General features: G+C 41.8%; 3 protein-coding genes across 3 annotated transcripts; 1 reads left to right on the plus strand and 2 right to left on the minus strand.

Annotated features, from left to right (window-relative positions):
* Positions 1 to 574: 574 nt before the first annotated feature.
* LOC133010521 (alanine aminotransferase 1-like) lies at positions 575 to 12,777 on the minus strand. Its single transcript, XM_061078113.1, has 10 exons — positions 12,681 to 12,777; positions 5,739 to 5,836; positions 4,842 to 4,950; positions 4,631 to 4,764; positions 3,418 to 3,741; positions 2,395 to 2,525; positions 1,764 to 1,938; positions 1,521 to 1,676; positions 819 to 925; positions 575 to 725 (listed from the first exon to the last, which is right to left on the minus strand). The coding sequence occupies exons 1-10, from the start codon at positions 12,775 to 12,777 to the stop codon at positions 575 to 577; spliced, it is 1,482 nt and encodes a 493-aa protein (XP_060934096.1).
* LOC133010100 (phospholipase A and acyltransferase 4-like) lies at positions 8,871 to 10,354 on the plus strand. The gene is made up of 3 exons (XM_061077528.1): positions 8,871 to 8,882; positions 9,843 to 9,951; positions 10,086 to 10,354. The coding sequence occupies exons 1-3, from the start codon at positions 8,871 to 8,873 to the stop codon at positions 10,352 to 10,354; spliced, it is 390 nt and encodes a 129-aa protein (XP_060933511.1).
* Positions 12,778 to 17,651: 4,874 nt separating the features above from the next.
* LOC133010516 (E3 ubiquitin-protein ligase TRIM39-like) lies at positions 17,652 to 19,888 on the minus strand. Its single transcript, XM_061078105.1, has 2 exons — positions 19,815 to 19,888; positions 17,652 to 19,731 (listed from the first exon to the last, which is right to left on the minus strand). The coding sequence occupies exon 2, from the start codon at positions 19,727 to 19,729 to the stop codon at positions 18,098 to 18,100; it is 1,632 nt and encodes a 543-aa protein (XP_060934088.1). The 5' UTR covers positions 19,730 to 19,731; positions 19,815 to 19,888; the 3' UTR covers positions 17,652 to 18,097.
* Positions 19,889 to 21,746: the final 1,858 nt, after the last annotated feature.

Below are 21,746 nucleotides of genomic sequence, written 5' to 3' on the forward strand. Positions count from 1 at the left end.
TTTGTTTTGTGTCTTGTGTGTAAATCCACATTCAGACATTTAGTCTTGATAAGGAAACATTTATGATGATATTTCTGTTATTCTGCAGTTTGTTATTTGTGCATAAACATAAATGATCAGATGGTAAAGCATGATTTAACTTCACATGATTAAAAATAATGTTTTATTTTACATTTCAGGAATAATCTGTCACAACCTGTGAAAAGACATGTTAAAGTCATAAAAGTAGTATAATTTTTACATACATAAATGTTTCATTTAGGGCTGGGCAAGTTAACTTGTTTGAATCGAGTTAACTCAAGTGATGAGTTAACTCGATTAATTATTTTATCTCGCATTAACTCAGGTTTGATTATTTATTGTTTTATTGTGAAAGTCAGGCTTTTATTTTCTGAAAGTCTGTTGCTGACTGCTGCAGAACAGGAAAAAAGAAAATAATTGGCGGATAAACAATCGAGTTAACTCATCACTTGAGTTAACTCGATTAAAACGAGTTAACTTGCCCAGGCCTAGTTTCATTAAGTGATTTTCTTCTGTAAATAACTGAACTATGCAAGAATCTCTAAGACAAACTTTATTGACAGATCTTCTCTCTGAGGTTAACGTTCTCGTCTTTGTCCTTCAGACCTTCACAGGGAGAGAATCTGTCCAGGAGGCGCAGGTGGAAGGAGCTGAGGCGAGTCAGGGCCTCCTCCAGAGAGTCGGGGGGGACGAGGACACATAACCTGATGGGGGGGGGGGGTGGGGGGTGCAGGAGGCCTGTTAGAGACGGTGCGACCACAGACAGACGTGACCTGACGAGGACGAAGGTCTCTCACCTCAGATGATGTGTGTCTCCTCCAGGATGAAGACCTGCTCCGACCAGCACGCCCTCCTCCTGCAGGAGCCTCTCACAGTACAGGACATCTGGCTCCACCCCCAGCATCTAACAGGAAGTGGACAGGAATCTTTACTGCTCATAAACTTAATCAATATTCCACAACTTCAAACTTCTACTTTAAATAACATTCTGAATTTACATGTATAAATTTCTGTCCGGTATGAATACAGATGAACCACCGAAGAGAAGAAGAAGATAAAACATCCTGAACCTGACATCTTGAACGTTCCAGCCCTGTTTAATATCAACAAATAACTATAATTAAAACCAAACTGATCAGAATTCTGAATTTTTTGATCAAGATTCATGAATAATTCTCTGAGAAATCAATGAAAATGTTCATAAAATCTCGTGATATTAAAGAAAGTCAAAATAAATTCCTGGATCTTCACCAAAACTCATTGGGTTCCTCCCTGACCCTGAATGCATCCTTCCAAGTTTTATCCTAATCTGTCGTGTAGTTTTTAGTTTATAAATATAACAATTTTTAATAGTATATCATATAATTTATCTCCCAGTAGTTTAATAGTTTAACTCCCATGTTCCCACAGTCGTGACTGAACCAACAGGACCCAGTATTGTGTCGATTCCCTCTGAACTGAATCTCAAATCACTTCCTGTCCTGGTTTCACACTCGCACCTCGGCCTGCTCCTGAATCCCGGCTGGTAAACGCACGCTGGGATAAAGGTAGGCTCCGCCCATCGCCGGCTGACAGCTGACCCCCGGGAGGCCGTTGAGGGTCTGCCAGGCCCGCTGAGCATTCTGGGACAAAGTGGCCCGAGCGCTGAGGATCTCCTGCATCAGACGGAGCAACAGAGGCAGTGAGAGGTGGAGCCCCAGGGGTCGGGGGTGGGACTGTGGGCCGGCTGGGGGGGGGGTCACCTGTGTGTACGTGTCATAGGAGGCGTCTCCAGGTTTGGGGGGGTCGACCATCAGGTCCAGGGCCAGCTGACCTGTGACCGGAGCGCTGATGTCGAAGCACAGCAGGACGTCAGCGTAGTGCATCACCTCCGGGTCCATGTTCACGGCCTCCATGAAGCCGGCCCTCAGGCCGCCTCTGGAACACAGGGGGGGGGGGGGTTGGGGTCTCACAGCTGCTTCACACAACAACATCTCCCCCCCCCCCGTCAAGAAGTGAAGCCAAAACACATCAAGAGCAGCCATCTTGAACATGTGGATTAAAGTCTGTGCAGCAGCGATCGGGGGAGTTTGTGTTTCATCATTAAATCATCAAAATATATATTTACTCCAATAATAACGAACCCTGAACTCGACCTCGTTAGAATCCAGGGCTTCACAGTTAATAAAATAATATATTTATTAAAGTATTATTACTTGTTCGAACTCAACAATTTGACATAATAAACATATCGTATTTCACATTTTGAGCTTTAATGACTCTTTCAAAGTTGTATAGGTTAGTATTAAAAACAGGACTTTTTCAGAACGTCAGGTGAAAGTGAAAAACGACGACAGACGAAAGAGACTCAATCTTCAGATGAATAAAACTCACTCTCCCATTCTGCCGCTGGAGAGAGAGTGAAATGAAACTAGCTCCACGGACTCAGAGTAAACTTTGTCCATCTGGAACAGAACTCTCTTATAGGAGATGAACTCTGAGCCGAACACAGAGTCCTGGTCAACCTGCAGAGAGAGAGAGAGAGAGAGAGAGAGAGAGAGAGAGAGAGAGAGAGAGAGAGAGAGAGACAAGGGTCAGTTAGAGACAGAGAGAGAGAGAGAGAGAGAGAGAGAGAGAGAGAGAGAGAGAGAGAGAGAGAGAGACAAGGGTCAGTTAGAGAGATAGAGAGAGGACGACTGGTTAGTAAACAGTTAGTTAACAGTTCTGCTGTTTTTCAAAATAATGTGTTAAATTTCTATATTTTTATAACATGAAACTTATATTTGAATGATGATTGTGTCAATAAATAACTTTTTTCACTAAACAATATCTCAGGATTTATCACTTTGCAAAGTGATTAGGATTTAAACTGTGTTATAATATGAAAGATAATAATGTGATAAAGATCTTGTTATTATGATAATTTTTTTACATTACAACAATATAACGTCAACACTTTACGTTACAATATGAAAAGTTGTTTTCATCTTACGTGAAAATTGTGATAATGTGATAATTATGACTTCATGATTACAAGAAAATAAACTATAATATGAAATAAATAATATGAAAAACTTAACTTTTACGTTATAACATAAGTTTGTCATAATAATGAAAAGTGTCAGGTTATAGTAAGAAAAACATTATTTCAATAATGTTTTCACGTTATAACAAAATAGAAATGAGTCACTTTATAATGTGAAACGTTTTACTTTATAACATGATGAGTTTTATGTTGTAATGAGATGAACAAACATGAAAAACATCTTGTTATAATAAACTTTTCATGTTATAACGTGATACTGATCCATTTGAGGTTTTCTCGACCCGGCAGCAGAACTTTTCCGTACGTTTCCTCATTAAATGTCAGAATGTAAAGATTTATAAATCCTTTGTAAAGGTTAACTTTGAGGTCACCTCGTCCACCAGCAGCACGAGTCGCTCGGCCGCAGCGAATCGAATCACTTCCTCTATGGACTTCCTGTCCTGGACGTGGCCAGTCGGGATTCCCGGGTTACTGACGTAGATGGCCCTCGGGTTGCAGCGCCCTCTAGAGGCCTCCAGCGCCCGGTGCAGCTCGCTCAGCTCCAGGGCCCAGCCCCGCCCCTCTGTCAGCTGGTACGGAACCAGGGCCACGCCCTCCCCGTCCAGCAGCCCGGGCAGGGTGGGGGGGCAGGGCACCGGGGTCAACACGCCCGTCGGGGTCTCCCCCTCCCCTCCGGCCAGCAGCTTCACCAGCAGCTTCACAATAAACAAGACAAACTTCATCATAATGATTCATAATTTCATATTTTGAGTTTAAAGGATTATTTCAGTTCATCTTTGGTCTTTATCTTTTATTTTCAACCATTGTTTCTATTATTATCCCACTGAGCTGCAGGAACATGGATGCTGATGATCAAACTTCAATTTAATATCTCAATGCTTTAAAATACTTAAAACCACTTCAGAATATTAATTTATTTTCATTTCATTTTTAAATTTATCAAAGAATTACTGATTTAAACTTATTTAAAAGAGAAAATTGAGCGGACAGTAAATGTATTACTTAAACTATCTGTTGCATGTTTTTATTTTGGTTAAATAAATTGAACAGCGCCCCCTGTGGTTGGATGAGTGAAGCAGAAAAGTACAAGTCGAAGCTAGAAATGTGATAATTTATAAAATTTCTAAACCACGTTGAAGTTTGTTGAGTGCAGGAAACTTAAAGCACCACAGTGTAAAGTTTAACTGAGCAGCAGCGCCCCCTGCAGCCACACGTGGATATTACCCATGATCCTCTGCTTCCTGAACCAGAAGAGCTGCGGCCGTAACAAATCCAACAAACTCTGTTTAGAATTCTTCATATTTTAAAAGTTTCATTGCTTAGTTTTTAGAATTATCAGGACAATTCAAATCTGCACGTTGGTGATTTGTTTAAAAACTAGTTCAGATAAATGTTTATTTTTTTGGGATCAGAGGCTGAAAAGTTTGAGAAGCTTTGTTTTATAATCTGTCTGAACTTCTGCTGCATCAGTTTTCTCTTGAACCCAGAGCGAGATGGTTTGAAATGAATGTTTCCTCACGTCCAGATCTCAGTAGAACCTCAGTGTGAGATCTGATCCATAGATATTAATAATCCTGGTTTTACCATCAGCGCCACCTGGGAGCCAGCGGAGATGTAGACGTCTCTGCTGTGGGACGGAGCTCCGGCGTCTCGTCGGGTGAGGAACTCGGCGACGCTCTGTCGGACCCGAGTCAACCCGGAGGAGGGGGTGTAGGCGCCTGAGATCAAAGGACGTGAGGTTTCCTTCATCTTTAGATTCTAGTGAGTCGTGTTTCTTCATGTTTTCAATCCTCACCCACACTCCCTCCATCACAGGAGTCCAGGAGACTCTGAGCCCTCAGACGGACGTCCACAGGGAGACTGGTGTCCTTCAGCAGGTGAGGACAGAGACACGCTGCCAACACCTGAGAGGACACAGAGGACACAGAGGACACAGAGGACACAGAAGACACAGAGGACAGAGGACACAAAAGACACAGAAGACACAGAGGACACAGAGGACACATAGGACACAGGACACAGAGGACACAGAGGACACAGGACACAGAGGACACAGAGGACACAGGACACAGAAGACACAGAGGACACAGAGGAGACAGAGGACACAGGACACAGAGGACACAGAGGACACAGGACACAGAAGACACAGAGGACACAGGACACAGAAGACACAGAGGACACAGAGGACACAGAGGACACAGAGGACACAGAGTACACAGGACACAGAGGACACACAGAGGACACACAGAGGACACAGAGGACACAGAGGACACAGAGAACAGAAGACACAGAAGACACAGAAGACACATGACACACAGGACACAGGACACAGAGGACACAGAGGACACAGAGGACACGGAGGACACAGGACACAGAGGACACAGAGGACACAGGACACAGGACACAGAGGACACAGAGGACACAGAGGACACAGAGGACACAGGACACAGAGGACACAGGACACAAAGGACACAGAGGACACAGAGGACACAGAGGACACGACAAGGCTGAGGACGATTTTTATTCTTCACAGACGTCAGGACAGAGATGTTACAAAATGAAAAAGAACAACACAAACTTGTCCCTGTATTCTCTCTTTTATTATATGATATTATATGATGCTCTTCTTTGTAAAAAATTTAAATAAACATATTGATTTTAAAAGTGTGTGAACAAGTAAAACTAAACTGACCTGTCGAACAAAGGAGATGGATTTCATTCCTGCTCGCTGGGGGTCACCTGAGGTCAAGTCAATCACCTCTTTGAAGGATCGCTGCGCCCCCTGCAGGACGACACATGTTATTCATAACAATTAAGGCCCGAGCACTGACAGAAAGTGAGGCCCTATTGAAATTGTAATGATGATTATTATTATTATTCGGGCAATAGCTCAAAAATCTTTCAAAGTTTGCAGTAAATTAGAAAGTGGTGAAAATTTACGTATTCTGGAGTATTTGGAAATGGGCGTGGCAAAATGGCTCAACAGCGCCCCCTGGAACCCAGCCCCTAGGTTTCCCCATGGCCGATCTTCACCAAAATCGGAACACAGGTGTATCGTGACTAATCATAGAAAAAAGTCTCCAGGAGCATTATGAAAAAACGCAACAGGAAGCCCGCCATTTTGGATTTAGTGGCCATTTTGGATTTAGTGGCCATTTTGGATTTAGTGGCCATTTTAGCCATATTCCACATTTTTACTTTGACATACTTGTCCCAGGGCTTTCATCAGATCAATTTAAAATTTAGGTGGGTGTCATCACAACAAGATGGAGATCTAAACTTTTCGTCATATCGTGTGACCGTGGCGTGGCGTCAAAGTTTAGTACAAAAATGGGTCTTAAGACATTGATAATGTAGGCATCAGATTACTGTGATTTGTCATCATACGGATTATTAATAGCGTTGCATCAAAGTTCATCAACTCGCCATGACACACATAATCGCTATAACTTCCGTGTTCATGGATCCATCTCCTTCAAACTACATGTGTGTGTTAACACCCCCCCCCCTGAAGATGTTCATATGGTTTTAAGGAATGGGCGTGGCAAAATCACTGACTAGCGCCCCCTAAAGGGCAGACCCGGCACTACGATTGGCCGACATGTACAAAAATCGACGGGGACATGTGTCTTTTCGTGACAGAGAAAGAAGTCTCTTGGATAGATATGCTAGACCAAACAGGAAGCCCGCCATTTTGGCCATTTTCTACAATTTTACTCTGATGAACTTGTCAGATCAACTTCAACTTCTGGGAATGTCACCTTAACAAGATGGAGATATAAACTCACTGGGTATATTTGATTTCATCACACTGTGTGACCGTCGCCTGGCGTCAAAGTTTGATTACAGGCCATCGAAACACGAGCTTCTGTATCTCTGGCATATTTGGTTCAATCAAATCCAAACTAGACATGTAAGACAAGAGTCGTGACCTGATGACATCTACAAAGACATCATGACTTAAAATCACAGCGCCACCTGCTGGCTACAGGAAGTGAAGCGTTTATCCTTGCCACAGAGCGCAAAACGCTTGCAACGGGGAGACGAGCGCTTGGTCATCGATCTCTCTCTCCACCGACCGCAACAGACTTGAAACCGCCGGTGTGCTTGGGCCCGTTAGTGCTACAACGTAGCCCTAGTTATTATTATTATAATTCAGGCAAATTAATTGGCTTTTTGAGGACACGATGTGATCGCTAATAAATAATAGATTTTTTTACATATAAAAACAAGTCCCCTCTGGAGGTTTACTTTGTACAGTGATCATCACGTTCCACTCACAACATGGTTTTGTTCTCAGCAGTGTTTTGCCATAAAAAGAGATTCAACTCATGGCGCTAAAGTTTGATTACACGCCATTAAAACACAATGTTCTGTATCGCGGACATACATGGACCATGAATCCTTTGAGGCTGAGCCGTAAACAAACAACTCCACTCTTGCAGTGTCAGTGGTCAAAGATCTAAGGAATCTTTATGTCTTGCAAATGTGATGTCTCTCTCTCTCTCTCTCTCTCTCTCTCTCCCTCTCTCTCTCTCTCTCTCTCTCTCTCTCTCTCAGAATTGGGACATTTCCCCAAACCGTGTAAACATTGAGGTTCAGCGAAGTTTCATCCTTCGCCAAAGGAGACGATGTTGTCATAACTCCACTCTGCATTGTCCTATCACCACCAAACTTCTGTCTCATGATCAGAGTCCAAGCCTGAACAGCTCTATGTGTCAATATTTCCTCAGTCATTATTTATTTTTTCAGGCAAAACTCATGCAACGCTTCAAAATGCATGTGCTCGGGGCCCGTCCAGTGCTGCTTTGCAGTCCTACAAATTTTGGGAAATTGTATTTTATTGTTGGTACTTTCTAGGGTTGAGCCATTCTGGTTATTATTGATGTTTTAAAGGTAATTTTTTGTATATTTATATTTTTCTTTTTAGTTAATGGAAAACCAGGAGACCTGATCGAGATCTTTTGTAATGGACCCTATCAGCACTGGGCCATCCGGAGAGAATGAAATCGTTGAAGGCCTTAAAGAAGGTGAGTGAAGGGATAATTATATTCACGTTAGAATATAACATGGACATGAGGTGTATTTCATGTTGGCACCTTCCTACTCTCCTCTGTCTTTGGCTGATGAGTTGGCGTGTCAAGGGTCCTCTGAAACGCATTTCAAAAGTGAATTATAAGGATGTTAGATTTGTTTTTTAAATTGTTTCAATCGTGCAAATGTTCTGTCACAGCCGGACTCCTGACGGGATTGGATCCTGCAGTGCTGCACGCGACCAGAGCGCCTGCAGGAGGAGGGAAACACAGGTCAACCACTGAGACCTTCAGATCATCAGTGGGTATTCATTGCTGTCACATATATTTTTTTTATTTGTACTTTTATGACTGTGTGTTTTTATTTGTGAAGCTCTATGAAACTTGTTTTGGAGATGTGCTACTACTCATATTATTATAAATATTACAGTTCTGAATTCCTGGTAATCTAACTCGACTCACAGCCTCTGATTTAAACTCTCAAAACCTCCTCAAGCTTTATGATTATAAAACAGAAATGATCTTGTTTGCCAGAGGATTCATTAAATCAGAAAAATAATATAAAAGGATCTGAGTGTCTCTCTCTCTCTCGCTCCCTCTCTCCCTCTATCTCTCTCATTCTCCCTCTCCCCCTCCCTCCCACACAGCTGAACTGACTTCCTGGAGTTTTCCCGCTCACTGATCAGAGTTGCTGCTGCCCATTTCTAGAGAAATGAAACTCAGCCCACTTACTGTGCACAAACACACACACACAGTCTGGGAGAAAAGCTGAGAGACGAAGAACCGAAGAGATGGAACCAACGGTGAGTCTCCTGCTGCTCATGACTTACAGTAGATTTAGTTTTTGTTCCTTTACAGCGAAACTGTTTTAATTTTATTTGTGAACATAAAAAAATATATAGAGTTCTGGTCCATAAGGGGTTGACTGAAAATAACTTAAGTTTCATAAACTTTAATCAAATATAACTGAACAGAATCGGATCTGAAAAAAGACAGAAACAGATCCAACAAAGGGGAAGATATATAATGACTGATCAGAGTGTATTAGAAACAAAAGGAGCAAACAAAGAAAAAGAGACAGAGAAAGAGAAAGTCAAAGTGGAAGTTAGAACAGCAGAGTTTGGACTTTCTGAGTCTGCTGCCTCAATTTCTTCACAACTTCAACAGAACTTCTTGTTGTCTTCACTTCTGATGATTTAATGTTTGAACAACAAGTACGATCATTTTGTGAGAGTGAAATCAAAATGATGATAGAATTCCAACAAAACTAATGAAATCAATGGGTTCATTAGTTTTCTCCCATCAAACGAAACACAACCTTTTTTCACGTGCACTTTATCCAAACCACTTGGTGAATACAGCACCTGAACACGTGGATGTCAGAAACACATGTTTTCTACAATCTGATCAATGTCAAGTGAAGGTTGGTCTCAGTCCACGAAGCTGATGACCACAGGACGTACGTATCTCTGACAAATGTTTAGTGCGCTCCATGAAGTACAATGTGACAACAAATCTAAACAGATCAAATGGAAACAATGTTGGTTTCAGACTTTTCGGTGTGAAAACGACTCCAGTAAACTTTCCTCAAAGTCCTGATTCATTAGTCAAGCTTCCTTCGTAGGTCAACCTGTGGCAGGGCTGTGTCGTCGTATGACCCTCGTGCTTGTGCACACAAACAAATACATCAGGAAGCCACGATGAAGAGCACTTTGATCACTGCACATTTATATTCATATTTGTATTTTCATGTTTCTTTTAAGTGTAAACTAAAGAGAGGAGACCTGATCGAGATCGACCGTCATGATGGACCCTATCAGCACTGGGCCGTCTACATCGGAGATGATGAAGTGGTTCATTTTGTTACAGAGGGTGGGTGAAGGGATAACTATATTCACGTTAGAATATAACATGGACATGACGTGTATTTCATGATGGCCCCTTCCTCCTTTCCTCTTTCTTTTCCTCCCTGTTCTTCCTGTTTGTCTTTTCTATAAAACACACAGGTGGTGACTCATCAGGCTCGTTTGAGCTGTTGAGCAGCAGCGGAGAGGTGAAGCGTGAGAATCTCAGCGTCGTGCTAAGAGGTGACAGGTACCAGATCAACAATTCGCTGGATGAAAAGTACGAGGCTCGTGATCCTTCCATGATAGTGAAGGAGGCGTGTGAGATGGTGGGCCGCGTGCTACAGTACAACGTGCTTTCTTACAACTGTGAGCACTTTGCTACCGAGATGCGATACGGCGTGGCAGAGTCGTGGCAGTTGTGTATCTAACTGTTGGGTTCGTTAACCTTGTTAACTCTTCCACAGCTAAATTAGTGTGTAGATGTTGTGTTTCTGTCTTACTTTATATTAACATCAGGAGCAGCTCGTCTCTATGGGGGCAGCCATGTTTTTTACAGTCGCCAAGACTGGACAAACTAAACCTTTTGAGTTTCTATGACGACTGAAGCTGCCACAGGTTCTCTCTCATGTTTGGAAGGGGGGGGTGTTCAGCTGCAAGATGACACTTCAACACTAGATGTCACTAAAGTCTACACACTGAACCTTTAAATATGGTTTCATAAGGAGACTGTGGCAGAGCTTAGTGACCTTTGACCTTCAGTTTGTTGATTTTTAAATAACAACGGTTCTTCTCATCTTGTCTCTCGCAGGTTATGAAAGCTTTTTGGATCACAGTCGCCTCTGCAGTAGTACTATTTTTTGTTGTACTTTTTGGCAGAAATCACGCAAAGAGGAAGCGATAGAGATAGAGATAGAGATAGAGATAGAGATAGGGATAAAATATAGATATAGAGATAGAGATTGAGGAAGAGGAAAAGTAAGAGGAAAAGGGAAAAGGAGCACTACAGGAAGAAGACATCATCAACACTGGCACTAATGAGACAGAAAAATGACAAGAAAGATCTCTCTATTGTTTGAGTTGATGCAGCCGACATTGATTATGATTGAAACTAATTAAATAAACAATTTCACTTGTGCAGACTAGAGAGAAAACGTTTGTTGTGGTTCCTTCAACACAGTTAAAAGACTGGACCTTGAATCAGATGAGACAATAAAGCATTAAATCATCTGGATGTCATTCTTCACTTTTCAAACGTACCAAATAATAATTTGCACACAATTAATTTGCAATAAAACACAATTTAAGATACATTTCTTTAGTGTAAATGATTTTCCTCATTTTAAAAATATATTTAGCAAAGATCACATGTTTCCAGTTTTTCAACCCACTAATTTGTTTTGTGGTGATCAATTCTTCATTATATATTAAATGTATTAAACGAAGTGCAATTAAATGAAAACTCTCTTCCCAACGATGGATGGGTTTTTTATTTCAACATGTGTTATGTTACTTCTGAAACGACTATCTGTACATTGCAGGAAAATATAAGTCTGTTTGATTTGCTTTTTAAATTGTTGCAATCGCAGAGAACATGATGTTAATGAAACGTTTCTGCATGAAGATGCTGTTGGTCTCCGGGTCGCTGGAGGTGAAGGTCAATGATTGTTCACATGTAATCTGAGCTTCTTCAGTTCACCGTGTTCTAGTTTCCTACGTCAACACCACCTACTTTACACATTAAACTTATTTACTTTAGACCTGTGGTTCTCAGCCTCGGGCTCCGGCCCCTCCAGGACGTCACCGGACCAATCAGACGGGTCGAGACATCAAGGACGAGGAAATAACTAAATTCTGACGCACAAATCTGTTTTCAGTTTTCTGCGTTTTTCTAAAAATGTTTGTATTTTCAGAACCGTTAGATATATGTGAATGAAACATGAAACATGGAGCAAGTTTAGAAAGGAGACGTCTCTTTGGTGGAACAGCTGAAAGACGTCACGACAGGTATGACCTCTGGTTACCCTCCCTGACGTAGAGCAGGGTATAGTTCTCACCCCTGTGTGTGTGTGTGTGTGTGTGGTGTGTGTGTGTGCACGTGTGTGTGTGTGTACGTGTACGTGAACATGTACGTGTACAGATTCAAGGTCACTCCAGATGATTAACTTTCGGAGCTGATCAGTTGTGACGGGGGAGCAAAGAGCGCTGCACAACTGAGTTAGAGATTTCTTTAATTTGTGTAGAAATATATTGTGTAGAACATTATAAAACGATGATTAAACAGTAAATACAATAGTAAATATAAGACATGCAGATCAGCCCTCTGAGGCTTTTATTTGATCTTCAAGTTATTTTGAAAAGCAGCCTTCAGATAAATGTAGTATAAAAACTTAAATGGCCTCAAAAAGAGATTTATACTTGAGTTCAGTACATGAATAAATACACTGAGTTACTTTGCAGCACATGTGATGAACTCATTGTGTTTCATGGGTTTGTGAGAAGCTGCAGCCTCAGGATCTCGTTTAGCGTCTTTGCATCTTTTGATTTTTGATTTTCCCATTAGACCACATGTGTTTCTCCAGCTCACAGACACAGAGGGGGAAGCAGATGAATAGATGAAGATGGAAGTTACCTGTGTGATCTCCTGTGTGACCTCCTGTGTGATTTCCTGTGTGATCTCCTGTGTGATCTCCTGAGTGATCTCCTCTGTGATCTCCTGTGTGATCTGAGTGATCTCCTGAGTGATCTCCTGTCTGATCTCCTGTGTGATGCGAGCAGCCAGGCTCTGCAGAGCGGCGTGCGGAGACGCCCTCATCCCTCTCACCCTGGGATTCACCTGCTGAAGGGAACTCATGCTCGACTCCCTGAGAATGTTCCTGACGAGGAGTCAACTCCGCACCCGGCTGCAAATGAAGCTTCTGCACAAAGAGAGTCTGGACCTGGACAGGAGGAGAGTGAATGAATAACCAGAGACGCACTGATAATGTCCAGCGTTCACTGTCTGATCAGTAATGCTCATGATGAGATGTGTCCATGGTTCACTGGGAAGAAACTGAATCTTTCACTTTATCACATAAAGATCAAACGAAAGGTTAAAGAAAGAGAGAGTTTGGAAAATTGGCAAATTTCTTCCAAAACCAGAAAACAAGATTTAAAATTAAAGTTACCTTTTAAACCAGGGGTTTTCAACCGGGGGTCTGCGGCCCCCTGGTGGTCCGCGACGGCATTGCAGGGGGTCCGCAAAATTCGCCTACACATTTCCAGATTACTCTTGAATATCGTGAAAAATATCTAAAATAAGAAAAATATGTCTAAAATAATATAAAGGTGCTGGTGATCATGAGGATAAACTTAAGTAGGCCTCAATTGTTTGTGTGATATTGTATGATTATCATTTGTGACATATTCTGCATTACTTTGTCATCTTCCCTCTTCAGTTGTAGCCCCAGTTTATGTTGATTGTTATTGATCACCGTTACTTTAACGTTCTCTCAACATGTCAGCTACATGTCTGTACATTTAAGTCATGAACGTTATATATTGATGTACATATGGTTCTGAGATGCAGTACAACTACAAACTGCATTTTAATTTTGTTTTCAATTCATAAGCACTGAAAATCAACCGTTTTTGTTGTTTTTTCACAGATTTTTATAGATTTGTTTGAGGTTTTTAAATAAAACCAACATGGAAAACCAAATGTTAAAACTTCCTTAAGCCCGCGCGTGCGTAGGCACATCAGTGGGCCGCGGATTACTTTCTAGTCAGAATGGTCCCTGGGACAAAACCAGTTGAAAACCCCTGTCATAGGAGACACAAAACGTCCAATACATCTTACAAATTTGGTTCCACACAGGGGTCGACAACCCGCGGCTCTGGAGCCACATGCGAACAGGGGCTTGCTTGTTGGCGCTTGTCAGGCGTGTTGGTTTATCCTTAAATATGAGAGAAGCCGATCCAAGGTTTTGGTTCAATCAAGTGTTTTATTTAAAGATACAATGAAGAGTTATTCATAGCTATGGACAATTATCACAGCCTATGCTAATTAAGTTAGCAGTAGGAAGTTAATAATGGCCCCGAACAGCAGGGGTTGTGTGTAATTATAACAGTAGATTTGATGTGATTGGTTATGAATATTGGAGGGGTGTCATCGCAAATCACTTTGGATCTCCCTTATTGGTCCAGCCGCAGTCCCACGCCTCTTGTCACCGAATCCAGGAAGTGACAGGGAGCCGCTCTCCGTCATGCTTCTATGCTACTCTGCCGGTTGCTAGGGCAACTCTATCTACCCTGACAGTCTGATGTTGTCTCGTAATTTAGCCTTGAGTAGAAAATGTCTAATTCCAGCCATCTCGGCTGCACCAATTTAACCATAACAAACTCTCTTGGACTCTCCTATCAGGACAGCTGTGAGACTGACCATCGTTGTGACTCCAACCTCGAGACTTGTCAGACAGCTCTTGGAACTCTATATGAGTTTAATGAATCTGAGGGAATAACGCTTTAATAGAAATGAGAACTAGTGAAACATTAATTCTTAATTTGTAGATTAAACCCTAGGAAGGAAAGTTATTATTAAATCATTTGTACGAAGCATAATATCTAACTAAAATTACTTCTATCTATATTGTTAACATTCAGTCAGCAAAGGCTATAGTTAAAAGTTTGAAATTCCTAACACGCTGTTTATTCAGTTTAACAAGAAAACACGACATGTCTCCAGCTCAGACCAGAGGAGTCATTTCTGTCTAAAGACAACATGATATTTGAGATTGTATACGGCCCAGCGGGTCTCCGAGGGTTATTATTAATAAAAAATGAATTAAAAACGTTTACAGTTTAGCAAATTTTCCAAGATCATTGAGACAGATCTCTTGTAATAAGATGTAGTTTAGGCCCCTTAACATTTATCTCAGTGCAAAATACTGAACCTGTGATCTGCTCCAAACACTGGGGGCCTCGGACTGTAATCCTTCGAGTAGTGTGATGTGAGGAGGAACTGCTTTAGTCTTTAATATATAAATCCAGCTGAGCTGTGCAGGAAAGAATGACACAACAGAATCTGTATATATTCAGTTTATTATGTAAATATTTCAAGGTTAGAAACACTTGATAAAAAATGACTGAGGAAATATTGACACATAGAGCTGTTCAGGCTTGGACTCTGATCATGAGACAGAAGTTTGGTGGTGATAGGACAATGCAGAGTGGAGTTATGACAACATCGTCTCCTTTGGCGAAGGATGAACCTTTGCCGTTGACCCGGTTTGAGGAAATGTCCCAATTCTGAGAGAGAAAGAGACGTCACCTTTGCAAGACATAAAGTTTCCTTTGATCTAGGAAGACAGACAATGCAGGAGTGGAGTTGTTTGTTTACGGCTCAGCATCAAAGGATTCATGGTCCATGTATGTCCTCGTTACAGAACATCGTGTTTTAATGGCGTGTAATCAAACTTTGACGCCACGCCACGGTCACACAGTGTGACTAAAAAAAAATCCGTCAGTCAGTTTTTATCTCTATCTTGTTGTGATGACACTCATCTCAATTTGAAGTTGATCTGATGAAAGCCCTGGTACAAGTACATCAAAGTAAAAATGTGGAATATGGCCAAAATGGCCACTAAATGCAAAATAGCAGGCTTCCTGTTGTGTTTTTCCAATTGCACCTAAAGGGTTTTTTGTTTGTCTGGTCATGATACACCTGTATATTGATTTTTGTGAAGACCGGTCAATGTGAACACGTTCCAGGGGTCTCGGGGGGCACCGTTGAGCCATTTTGCGACGCCCATTGAAAATTCCTTCAGAATACGTAAATTTTTACCACTTTCTAACTTTCTGCAAATTTTTGTAAGAAGTTGAGCATGGTAAAGCCCTCAAAAAGCCAATTCATTTGCCTGAATAATAATAATAATCCTTACAATTTCAATAGGGTCTCACCTGACACCTTTGATGTCAGTGTTCGGACCCTAAATACTTGAATTAAGACCAACACCACATTATGACAGTAAACTTTACCATTGTTATATCAAAGGATCTGCCTTTGAACAGTGTGGCAATAAAGGAAGCTGCCTTTGAACAGTGTGGCAATAAAGGAAGCCGCCTTTAAAGAAAGTGCAAAGGAAGCCGCCTTTGAACAGTGTGGCAACATCGGTGAGGTAAGACCATACTGTTTCATTAGAGATCTGTTTCTGTTCAGAGGAAGTGAAACTATTCTACAGACACTGACACCAGCTGAAATGGAGAAGCAAGGACAGGACTCATACAACTGTCCGGTCTGTCTGTATCCACTGAAGGATCCGGTGACTCTTAAATGTGGACACAGCTTCTGTGAGAGATGTATTTTTGCCATGTTGAACAACCATGACGTGGATGATTGGGTAAAACACCTCAGATGTCCTCATTGTAGAAGGACCTTCGCAGAGAGGCCTGTCCTGGTGATAAGCTATGTGATAGCTAATCTGATGGAGGAGCTGAACATCATGGACCTCCCACCTGCTACTGGTGATCTCTGCATGGGACCTGACCATGTGGCCTGTGATTTCTGCACAAAAAAACCCTCTGAAGCTCTCATGTCCTGTATGGGTTGTTCTGCCTCTTATTGTGAAAAACACTTCCAGAATATTAACGACAATATCAACCACCAACCTCAATTCAAGAAGCAAATTATGATGGAGCCATTCAAGAAGCCTCAGGAGAACATCTGCTCTCGTCACAATGAGGAGAAGAATATGATCAGGCACACTGATCAGCAGTGTATCTGTTATCGCTGCGCTGCGGAGGAATATAAAGCTATAGCTGAAAAGACTAAGAGGAAGAAAGAGCTCCAGGCCATAGAGGAAGATGTGAAGTCTGAGAAGGCCTTCAATGACGATGCTGATGCCGCAGTGAAGAAGAGTAAGGATATCTTCACTGAGGTGGTCGAAAGGGTGGAGAAAGTAAGGTCTGAAGTGAGGCACAAGATCAGATCCCAGCAGAAAAGTGAAGTGAAACAAGTCAAAGATCTTCAGGGGAAACTGGAGCAGGAGATCACTGAGCTGAAGAGGAAAGACGATGAACTGAAGCAGCTCTCAGTCGAAGAGGATCACACACAGTTTCTAAGCAAATTCTCCAAACTGGCACCACTCACTGAATCTACAAACCCCAGCATCACGATCTGTCCCCTGAAGTACTTTAACGACGTGACACGAACTGTGTCACAGGTCAGATGTCGTCTAAAATACTTTCTGAGTCCGTTACAGCGACAAATCCAGTATATCGATCCGTTCCCTGACGATCATTAACGACGTGACACGAACTGGGTCACAGGTCAGATGTCGTCTACAATACGTTCTGAGCGAGTTGAAGGAAAAAATTAATAATTTTTGTGTCGAATGTTTGTTGCTCAAAGTTCTTCGTGGTGACGTTTCTGCTCCACACAGAGATCAGCTGTCAATCAAACTTTGACCTTCCTTTATCACACTTTTTTAGTTCTCACTTTGTACAGACAAATCTATGATTACACTGACATGAATGTGTGTGAAAGAACGAACGTGTCGGTTGTTTTCTAAGTCAATGTGGAAATAAGGTTCTGTGATGTTTTAGAACCTTGATTGATACTGATCAATTGAAACATGTAAACCTGCTGTATGTGTATGTTATTGCAGCTCTGTAGCCCTTTATAAACATTTACCATCACTGACACAAAATATTGTAGCGTCCTCACTTAGAGAGGACAGGAAGCTTCTTCGTCGTTTATCAACTTTATTAAAGGGGACATATTATGAAAATTCCACTTTTGTAGTGCTTCTACACGTTAATTTGGGTATCTGGCGTGTCTACCGTCCCAAAAACTCTTGAAAAAAGAAAGTCCCGCGATTTGTTGTGGTTCCTCTATGTCAGAAACTATATGCTAGTAACAATAACTAGAAACATGCACTGTGTCCATACATTTTTCCAGATTTTCTATGGGGTCCCTGTGACCTTTGACCAATGTAATTCATCAATAGATCTTTTATTCAAAATGATAATAAACATTTTCTCATTTGTTGTTCTGTGAGGCCACCATGACCTTTGACCTTTGGCTACCAGATTCTAACCAGTTCATCCTGGATTCCAAGTGAATGTTTGTACCGAATTTGAAGCAATTCCCACTTGACTTTCATGGGTTTCACGTTCTCCAGAATGGGACGGATGGACTAGTGAGTTTGAGGTACAGGTGTAATGATGAGAGGGGCGGAGTTTCTGCCATTATCATTCAACCCAGGGTAGAAGTACGGATAAAGTTTCTCTGTAAAGCAGCAGCCTGTGATACAACCGATGAGTGATTTAGAGTCTACATTGTAAAAAGACACCTCACCTTTGTTGTAGTCTACAAAGACGCCCACCTTCTGAAGCTCTTCTTTCAATATTTTAAGTTCTGAGTCTGCAGTTGTTTTATATTTGCCCTCATCCAATAAAATGCACCAATATCCATCTTCAACTGACACACTTGTCTCGTTCTTTCTCTCCACCGACTCCCTGGCCACGCCAACGATCCAATGTATTTTTCCTTTCACCTGCACCTCAAAGTAAAACTTCCCTGTCATGAATCCCTCTTTTGTCAAAACCTCACAATATACATCAAATCTCTTTGGATTGTCTGTAACTTTGTCCTTTTCAATGTTGTCTTCTTGTGTAACTTGTTTTCCGTCTTCGCTTATGACAAGTGAGTGATATGCAGTGTCGGGGTCAAGGGTCAAGTCGACCGCGTGCTCTCTCATTCGTTTCATTCTGATCTCAGGAATCTCTTCCATTATTTCATCGACTCTCTGTTTCAGCCGAGTCAGGTGACCTCGCGTTGCCTGGACAGACAGGTCAGGGCCGAGGTCTGTGTCGGGACAGCTCTCGTGTGGAGGTGTGGTCAAGGTCGAGAAGCTCTGGAGGAAATGATAGTGATCCTGTGACTGTGACAGATGTTCCAGCTGACTGCTTCGGCTCCTGAGCTCAGTCACTTCCCTCCTCAGTTCTTTGAGAACCTCTTCACCCTTTTGCTTTATTCCTCTGTGCCTCTGCTGGATCGCCTCAACCAGCTCGGCCTGGCTCGCCTGAATGGACTGGATCAACTCGGTGAACACCTGCACGGCGGCTTGTTCCTCTTTTTCAGACTCTACCTGGCTGACATCGAGTAATTTTTCGACCTCCGCTATCTTCTCAATCCGTGTCTGTATCAACTTCTGCATGTTTGCCTGTGCCTCGTCTTTTGTTGCCGCCACTTTTTCATATTGCTCCTCCAGGGGGACGGCGTTGTGACCCTTGTGATCAGCTGTAAAACACAGGACGCAAATGAAGGCCTGCTCGTTCAAGCAGAACAGCTCGGTCATCTTGTTGTGTGTCTCGCACATCCTGTCGTCCAGATTCTTCACTGGCTCTAATAACGTGTGACCTTTGAGCCGAGCAACTCTCCGATGCGGCTCCAGGTGTGACTCACAGAAAGAAGTCAGACACGTCAGGCAAGATTTAACGGCCTTTTCTTTTATCTCAGAGCAGAAGTCACAGAGAACGTCAAGCGCTGGAAGCTGTGGGGCTGGAGTCGAGGCTCTGACTTGAACCAACTTCTTAAACTCATCAGCTAACTCTGAGATGAAAGTGTTGACTTGAAGTTCAGGTCTTGTGGAGAATTCCCGTTTGCACATGGGACACTGGCAAGTGTCTCCGCTGTCCCAGTACGTGTGGAGACATGAGCTGCAGAAGTTGTGTCCACACAGGATCGAGACTGGGTCTGTGAACACGTCCAGACAGATGGAACACAGTAACCTCTCCTCTGACAGCAGAGAGCTGGCTGAAGCCATATCTGGACAAACACATGGGAGGCAGTTATAACTCATATCTGTGCTGAATAATCTGTTATAGATTTAATGGAAGGTTTAAATTTACCTGTGAAGTTTGCGAGGTTTAGAAGCAGCAGCTTGAAGTGACGAGCAAACTGTGACTTTCCTCGTTGAGTTTCACTTCAGCTTGATGACGCTGGTGATGGCCCCTCCCCTGCTGCTCTGCTCCACTTCCTGGTTTCATTTAACTCTTTCCACTCTGTTCACATTGGGAACTACGGTGGCCCTGAGAGCTCAACGCACAGCAACTTAACAAAACACATTAAAGTGGACAAAACACATGCAAGTGGGAAACATCTTCATCAGTTTCACAACACAACACTACACAACATATCATAGAAACGTGCAGCAAATACAGAAAACGACAACGGGAGTGTTTCCAGAGGACAGCTAAAAGGGATGGACACTGATGTCATAGGACAGGGGTTTTCAACCGGGGGTCCGCGGCCCCCTGGTGGTCCGCGACGGCATTGCAGGGGGTCCGCAAAATTCGCTTCGATATTTCTACACATTTCCAGATTACTCTTGAATATCGTGAAAAATATCTAAAATAAGAAAAATATGTCTAAAATAATATAAAGGTGCTGGTGATCATGAGGTTAAACTTAAGTAGGCCTCAATTGTTTGTGTGATATTGTATGATTATCATTTGTGACATATTCTGCATTACTTTGTCATCTTCCCTCTTCAGTTGTAGCCCCAGTTTATGTTTATTGTTATTAATCACCGTTACTCTAACGTTCTCTCAACATGTCAGCTACATGTCTGTACATTTAAGTCATGAACGTTATATATTGATGTACATATGGTCCTGAGATGCAGTACAACTACAAACTGCAATTTAATTTTGTTTTCAATTCTTAAGCACTGAAAATCAACCATTTTTGTATTTTTTTCACAGATATATCTAGATTTGTTTGAGGTTTTTAAATAAAACCAACATGGAAAACCAAATGTTAAAACTTCGTTAACACGCGCGTGCGTAGGCACATCAGTGGGCCGCGGATTACTTTCTAGTCAGAATGGTCCCTGGGACAAAACCAGTTGAAAACCCCTGTTTTAAACGAATGAGCTCAGGTTTATATATTAAGTAGATTATTTCAGATATTCATGATATATATATATATATTTATTTCATACTTGTACATAGAAGGTAAATGTTTGCTGAACTGAGTCTCAGCTCAGGATTTTTCACCGATAAGGCAGAAGTTTTTACACAAAAGAAAAAGTCTGACAGAGATGAAGAGAGAAGCATCAGTATAAAAAACAAAATTTTATAAAATCATTCACACAGATTCATTGCTGCTCTGACGATGAAGAAAATGTTCTTATACCAGTGAACTCAGTCTCACGTTTCTCCTTTTAATTCGTTGTTTTCTTTCTCCCCTCAGTAAACAAGTCGATAGGAACATGATGTCAATTTCTGTGTTGATCTGGATAAAGGGACGATAAAGATAATTATTTTATTTAGGACATATTTTGACATTTTCCATAACTTCTTAGAATATAATTCATAAATGTTGTTGAAATAATTTATTTTGAATTTAAATTGAATTGAATTTAAAGGGACTGTTGGGTGCGTGTTCAATATATATAATTTTCTCTGTCAGGATCCCGGGTTGAGAATCACCGCTCTAATTAAACACTTTATTTATTAATACATGACGAGACACAGGAGTGAGTTGCATCAAGTAGCTTTTGTATCAAATAATGTCCCATACCTTTGTGTACCTTTCTATGGAGTGTGTGTGTGTGTGTGTGTGTGTGTGTGTATGTGTGTGTTTTAAACATTGGGCTGTTCTTGTTCCCTGAGGGAAACTTTGCTCTTTAGACAAAGTTCTAGTTCATTAAACACATTCCAGGTTAAAGAAGAACATCCTGAACATCAGGATCTTTCTTGTTTTGGATTTGGAAACAGAAAGTTTCTCACTCGTCCTTCACGTGTTCTCACATGTCCTGAGTATTTACCGGCTTGTCA

This window comes from Limanda limanda, chromosome 9, assembly GCF_963576545.1.
Source record: "Limanda limanda chromosome 9, fLimLim1.1, whole genome shotgun sequence".
In the NCBI taxonomy this organism is placed as follows: domain Eukaryota; kingdom Metazoa; phylum Chordata; class Actinopteri; order Pleuronectiformes; family Pleuronectidae; genus Limanda; species Limanda limanda.